The sequence below is a fragment of the Anopheles ziemanni genome, chromosome 2 (assembly GCF_943734765.1).
Source record: "Anopheles ziemanni chromosome 2, idAnoZiCoDA_A2_x.2, whole genome shotgun sequence".
Lineage (NCBI taxonomy): Eukaryota > Metazoa > Arthropoda > Insecta > Diptera > Culicidae > Anopheles > Anopheles ziemanni.
In genome coordinates this window covers 60,766,588-60,773,261 of record NC_080705.1, presented here as the reverse complement: position 1 = coordinate 60,773,261, position 6,674 = coordinate 60,766,588, and the positions used below count along the sequence as shown (strand labels likewise).

The 6,674-nt window shown below is 44.8% G+C and overlaps 4 protein-coding genes across 4 annotated transcripts; 2 read left to right on the top strand and 2 right to left on the bottom strand.

Moving 5' to 3' along the window:
• The first annotated feature begins 1,390 nt into the window (after positions 1 to 1,390).
• Positions 1,391 to 2,927, top strand: LOC131292667 (mitochondrial inner membrane protein OXA1L). Its single transcript, XM_058320846.1, has 3 exons — positions 1,391 to 1,565; positions 1,626 to 2,670; positions 2,733 to 2,927. Exons 1-3 carry the CDS (start codon positions 1,500 to 1,502, stop codon positions 2,894 to 2,896), a joined length of 1,275 nt encoding a protein of 424 aa, XP_058176829.1. The 5' UTR covers positions 1,391 to 1,499; the 3' UTR covers positions 2,897 to 2,927.
• A 95-nt stretch (positions 2,928 to 3,022) lies between these two features.
• LOC131281396 (MIP18 family protein galla-2) lies at positions 3,023 to 3,621 on the bottom strand. Its single transcript, XM_058310725.1, has 2 exons — positions 3,459 to 3,621; positions 3,023 to 3,388 (listed from the first exon to the last, which is right to left on the bottom strand). The coding sequence occupies exons 1-2, from the start codon at positions 3,574 to 3,576 to the stop codon at positions 3,036 to 3,038; spliced, it is 471 nt and encodes a 156-aa protein (XP_058166708.1). The 5' UTR covers positions 3,577 to 3,621; the 3' UTR covers positions 3,023 to 3,035.
• Positions 3,622 to 3,939: 318 nt separating this feature from the next.
• LOC131291156 (acylglycerol kinase, mitochondrial) lies at positions 3,940 to 5,485 on the top strand. The gene is made up of 3 exons (XM_058320350.1): positions 3,940 to 4,134; positions 4,194 to 4,329; positions 4,394 to 5,485. The coding sequence occupies exons 1-3, from the start codon at positions 4,025 to 4,027 to the stop codon at positions 5,483 to 5,485; spliced, it is 1,338 nt and encodes a 445-aa protein (XP_058176333.1). The 5' UTR covers positions 3,940 to 4,024.
• A 44-nt stretch (positions 5,486 to 5,529) lies between these two features.
• On the bottom strand, positions 5,530 to 6,325 carry LOC131281235 (polyisoprenoid diphosphate/phosphate phosphohydrolase PLPP6). The gene is made up of 2 exons (XM_058310504.1): positions 6,314 to 6,325; positions 5,530 to 6,245 (listed from the first exon to the last, which is right to left on the bottom strand). The coding sequence occupies exons 1-2, from the start codon at positions 6,323 to 6,325 to the stop codon at positions 5,595 to 5,597; spliced, it is 663 nt and encodes a 220-aa protein (XP_058166487.1). The 3' UTR covers positions 5,530 to 5,594.
• Positions 6,326 to 6,674: the final 349 nt, after the last annotated feature.

Sequence of the window (6,674 nt, the reverse complement as noted above, 5' to 3'; positions counted from 1 at the left end):
AACCCACCTGGATAGTACCCAACGAGAAATTTTGGCGTTATTTTGGGGTAAAAGAAATCTCTTCAGAACTGCCCGCTCTACTTTTCAGAATTCTTTTACCCCTTCTTTTGCAGCAGATTTCCTATGCAATCTAGGCGTAAACCGACTTCTGAAAAGAAGGGTAAAAAAATTCTCTTTATACTTGCGGGACGCCTCAAAAGAGAACGCTTTTGACGTGATTGTGCATTTATAATACTTATTTCTGACTATACGCGCAAAAAACGTATAACCATTCGTAGTAGATTATATGAGCTGAGTATATCGATAATAATAATAAATTATCGTCCGGTTCGGAAGGCGATCAGGCGAAACATCCCGAAATGGTCTGACCCCTCCTCTGATTCGTGCTGGCAAACAGCGACCATGGATCGTAGCAGGCTCCTTCGATGTACGATGTGCAGCACCACTTTGTCATGGCCAGTGAAAACACGTAGAACGCGTTGATGTTCACTTGAAGCCGCTTCTTCCTCCTTGTCGAAACACTGAAATGTGTGAAAAGCGCGGAAAAACCATCATCAGTAAGAACTCTGCTGTGGGTTCTTACACACGTACTTACTGTCTGGTGCGAGTTAACCCGGCCCCGGTTAACCACCCTGAGTCGGTCGATCCAAGCGCTGCTATCGAACACTGGCCACCGATACTATGTTACACCCGGTAACAACGGCTATAAGAAAAATCTAACAACTAATGAAACAACGAATACGCTGGTAAAAACACGGTCGAATGCTTGCTAGTTGGCCAGACTTGCACAGTAAACAGTAAACAGTAAACAAACAAAGGTTTGACAGCCAGTACCTCTTTCCACTACGGTGCCTGCCAAAAAAAAAATTATTGGTAGGTTACGAGGAGTCCATGCCTACCAAAAATACACTTGGCAAGGTTCTTCTTGGTAGGCATGTATACCTTTGGTAGGAAAGTGCAGCAAGGTTCTCCTTGGGTAATCACTTTGCATCCAACGTTTGTTTTGTGTCTTTGGTAGGATTTATAAACGAAAGAAGTTTAGTCCGCTAGCCTCGGTTTTCGCCGCTGTCAAAGTCCCGTTTGGTAACGAAAACCGTGGGCAGACTGTACATTGTCTTTAGATCAACTCGTTATGTGACTAATTCGACTCAAATCATTGTGAGTCGATTCAAATAGTTTAGGATCAAGTCAGAATCGAATCAAATCAAGTCCCAAACAAATGAAATCTGATTCGAGTCCTAATCGAATCAAACCTTTGGGGTCCGTCAAATGGGATTCGAATCTTTAGAATCTGTTTAGGGATCGAATCTTCGAATCATCCGAATCCCGATTCTGCCAACACTAGTATACATATTGTAAACATGTCATTTTGACACCTTCGCACGATTTTTCATGTGTTTTGTTGCGTGATATTCTTCAAGTTCGAACAGATTTTATTTTAACAATTATAGTATTTTCACTGAAAGTACCCGTGGAAGGTACGTCAACGACTCGCCATAATGTTATCCCGAGCATGCCGATTGATATCGAAGAATGCGCTTAGCGGGAGAGTAGTCTGCGTTCAGGTACGAAGATAACCGGGGACGGTCAATACCGGGTGCCATAACATTGCTTGGTGATTGCAGGAAGGTATATCGACTTATTCCAACCGTTCACGGGATTACCACATTGCTTCAGGACATGGCGGCTTAAGGTGTTCCCTTATTAATACGGGCACAAATGGAACACCGAAATTTTCATCCCTCAAGCCGATTACTGCGGCGGTGCTAGTGAGAAACCTCAGTGCAGGTGATGGAGATAAAACGGCACTACTGGATGTTATACCAGAACCCCCAACAATCCCCCAAGGGGCACCGGAAATCGCAGAACTGGTAGCTGGTGCTGAACCCGCGTTCGCTTCCCTTGGACTGGGAGGGTGGACACCGGTCGGTATCGTTCAAAACTGTATGGAATTTCTGCACATTGGGCTGGATTTGCCCTGGTGGGGTTGTATCGCGATCGGTACGGTTGTCGTGCGAACGCTGCTGTTTCCCCTGGTAATCGCTTCACAGCGAAACGCCGCCAAAATGAACAACCACATGCCTCAGATGCAGGTGTTGCAGATGAAGATGACCGAAGCGCGCCAAGCAGGAAACGCAATCGAATCCGCCCGCTACGGCCAGGAAATGGTTCTGTTTATGAAGGAGAAAAAGTTGAACCCACTAAAAAACATGCTAGTCCCGCTAGCCCAAGCGCCAATCTTCATTTCCTTCTTCATGGGCCTGCGCGAGATGGCGAACACTCCGGTGGAATCGATGCGCGATGGTGGACTGTTTTGGTTCACCGATTTGACGATCTGCGATCAGTTCTACGCTCTGCCCATCATTACCAGTCTTACATTGTTCCTTACCATTGAGCTCGGCACTGATAGTGCTCGTATGTCGGCAGCGAACATGCAGACCGCAAAATACATCCTCCGTGCAATGCCGCTTTTCATCTTCCCGTTCACTATAAATTTCCCCGGTGCGATCTTGTGCTATTGGGCGTGCAGTAACTTCTTTTCTTTGGTGCAGGTCGGCTTTCTGCGGATACCGAAAGTACGCGATTTTTTCAAGATTGATAGAATCGTTGCACACAAACCGGAAACGTTGCCCATCAAGAAGAAAGGTTTTACCGAAGGAATCAAAGAATGTAAGTACAGTCTCTACATATTTCACGATCTATCTCTTACTATGTTTCTAACTATTTTATAGCCTGGACAAACATGAAAATAAGCCGAGAACTTGAGGAACGAGCGCGCATCGATGAAATTCGTTTCCAAAAAGCCGGTAAAGGCCCAATGGTGAAAACTTACAAATACGACCCAACGGCACCCCGACCAGGCGCATCAACTACGGTGAATGCGAAAAAACGGTAATACGATAATATGGTCCTGACTGATCAAACTAAAATTCATTCAACAGACCGGTAAAGTAGTGGACCCCCTGCGGGTATTCAAAGCACGCAATAAAACAAGTCCCAAGTGTAAAGTTATCAACGTACCATACGGCGGCGTTTTATTTCAACGGAGCAGATATACACTGATTGATGACCTCCATGAGATGGGTGTTTTCAAGAGCCGCAGCCACACGCTCCTTATCGGCAAGCTGCTTGTTAACGGCATGCTCCGATGCGTGCGTACCAGGATTGATTTCTACCGACACATTGAACCGGGGCGGAAGAGCGCGCAAAAGTTTAACCTTTATCGACAGCCCAATCAGCGTAGCCATGCTGCAGTGCGGAATGGTTGGTGTGAATAAAATATCGATACTATTTTTCTCATTATCCACCGTGATCAGGCTCTGCTCCAGGACGTGTAGCTCTTCCAGGGTTAGCGGATGTTCCGGATCGTTGATGTTGCGTATTAGATCTACCAGTTCGATCGATTGAGAAGAAAAACACTTATTACGTCGTGAATTCGCAAGTATTTCTTTGCTTACCAAAAATCTCTCGCTCATCGAACGGATCGACCACATCCTCGTTTTCATCGTCGATAGTTAGTTTGCGATCTTCGCACTTTTTGTACACATTTGGGTTGATATTCTCTAGCTCGGTCATTTTATTTGCTGGGTAAAGCACAAGTTCCTCGCTGCCCGAAAACACGAAAACTGTGCTTCGTTTGTCCAAAACAAAATATTTACCTTTTGACAAAGGTTACTTAAGCAATGCTACGATTTGTAGAAATCATTTCAGTTTTTCAGCTGGAGTTTACAATTAACCCCTATAATGAAAAGTGAATTCACGACAAATAACTTAATCGCAAGTATAATTTACGTTCTTTCAAGTTTTGTCGAAAAATATGCAGTAATGTTTTTAAATGCAAGATTTGCAAGAAATCCTATTCCACCCGTTTCCAGAGGGTGACGCTTGACAGTTCCGCCTTGTTTACACTTACTACTACTTACACAACATCACGATGTTTTTCTGCAATTTTGTTAAATAACTACCCTTTGCCGGCGAATAATTATCGACTCGTGAACCTGTAATTGTTAAATAAGGTTTAAAAATGGCTTTTGTGTTAAGATTTGCAAAAGCTGTTCGAAACAACTGGAAGAAGTCTACAGTTTTTGCTAGTGCGCTGGCGTACGGTGTGTCGTACTCAAATGAAAAATACGAGTAAGTAGACGGCGAGAATAATCAGCCAGCTTAAAGATAAAAGAAACGGTTTGTTTCAGAATCAAACAGCTTATGCGACACTATTGCGCCGAAGCATCGCGATATGGAGATGTTAAAATAGGCCACAACCAACAACCACCGAAAGTTTTAGTTCTTCTCAATCCAGCTGCCAATCGAAAATCATCTGAAGAGGACGTAAGTTACACGTTGTCCGGCAAATGGCCATTTTAGTTTAATCAATTCTCTTTTCGTTCACCAGTTTCACAACTACTGTGAACCAATTCTACATCTTGCCGGTTTTGAGGTGGACGTTGTAAAGACCGATTCCGAAGGACATGCCCGACGATACGTGGAAGAGCTAGCGGTTCTACCAGATGCACTCATTGTTGGAGGCGGAGATGGAACGCTTTCCGAAGCGGTGTCCGGAATGAAACGCCGCGCTGATGGAACACAGTGTCCCGTAGGGGTGCTGCCATTAGGTCGAACAAACACGCTTGCAACGAAACTGTTCGCTGCCGATAGTGCAACGAGTTCTGATTTGGAAAATGTTCGCACCATGGCCAACGCAGCCTACGCGGTCATTGCGGGGAAGAAAGAAAAGAAAGATGTCATGCGTATCGAGGTCCTACCGAATGCGGCCGATGAAAAACCTCCCGAAAAACCGGTATACGCCGTCGGGGCGCTTCAGTGGGGCGCCTTTAGGGATATTCTTGCACTGAGAGATAAATACTGGTACACAGCGTCACTGCGTGACTACACCGCTTTCCTTTTCAATGCCTTTGATGGGGCGCACACGTGGAACTGTAAAGCGAAGCTTACGTACACGGAACCATGCCTTGGGTGTAGTAATTGCTACAAAGATATGGATGAACAGTGGGCCGCCACGAAGAAACAGGAACAACAGCCTAGACGATGGTGGTCAGTGTTTGTGCCACGAACGAAAACTTCCCCCAAGACAGATTATTCTAAAATTGTTAATGAAAACTGTTCCATTCGTCATGAAATTGAAGTGGATCCTTCGGAACTTGTTATCAAGACAGGTAACGTAGAGGATGGAAGCGAGGAGGTTGACACGAAGGAAAAATCCATGTTGAACTTAGTTTTAGGGGAACAGGTGGACTCTAGCTTCGGTTTCATCGGTAACAGTTGGGGGCGGGTGAAGGGTAGAAAATTCTTCGAATGTCCCGCAACGGACAATATTAGCATTCGCACGGTTGAGCTGCTACCGGAGCGGATAAAAGTAGAAGAGACCGATCCGGAAATGTATTATTCCATCGATAATGAGGCTTACGAAGTGCGACCTGTAAGAATAACACTTGTTCCGAAGGCAGTTGAAGTGTTCACCTTCTAAAAATGAGGTTGTAAAATAAATCAAAAAAATCAAAAAATTGTGCATCCAGCCCGAAAGTTAAAAATTTACATTTATTTCGTCATAAATATGGTAGATATAATCACACATTTTACACATGATATTCCGCACCAGCTACTCGCTCGTCGGTGATCCAGTTTATCAGCCAAACGCTGCCCTCCTGATCGAACCACAGAATAGAAATGAGAAGTGCATTAAAGAGTCCAAGTATGATACCTCCAATAACATCAAGTATATGATGGCGATACAGAATCAGGCGAGAAATGCAGAGCGCCACAGTCCAGGCAAGCAGTGGTGGCCAAAACACAATCATCACCGGATCGAGGAAGATCAGAAACGTCGTAATGAACACTCCACGAGAAACGTGCCCCGAGGGGAAGCTAAATTTGTCCGGGCCAAAGCAAAGTGGATCATCGTTGATTGCTGGACGTCGTCGGCGGGTTGCTGCTTTGATAACGGCCACCATCACGATGTCCGTGAGTAGACCGATGAACAGATTCACCTGCATCTGATACCACTCCGGCCTATTTATCATCCAGCAGAACGCCAGCCATCCAGCCAGCCAGGCGATTCCATGGCACGAGTATTCAAGCACTTTGCAGTGTGCCCGGAGCGACCGGAAGGGTACGAAATTAAGCGTAAAGCTGACGAATTGCTTCGTTAGCACCACATCCCACTCGAGCAGCTTCTTCAACGCAGGGGGAATATTTCGGCCCTCTTCGAGGCGAGTTTTCGAATCCACCTGTCGGGGATGATCAATAGGAAAACATATAGTCGATGCAGTAAAGCTAGAAGGTTTTTTTTACTTACATTGTCACCCATATTTTCGTTACAGACGGAATCGCGATAAAAATAAGTATTCTTCACGCTATGACGCTCGTCGACACCAGAAGACCGAATATAGTGAAAACCGTCTCCAGAATGATTGTGTTTCACAAACTGAAGGAAACTTTGTTCTCTTACTCGTCTACTAATTTTTCTTATCTTTGTTAGTATCAGCTGTATAAATTTATGTGTAAGTTTATTTTCTTTGGCCGGGTAGAAATAAGGCCTTGCCACACGATAGCAATCTTTCGCACACATTCAAACACGGTTGTCAAAATATGAAAAAATTAAGGATTCTGAAACCCACGGTGGGTTTCAAGACAGCGATTCGTTTGACATTCAACAA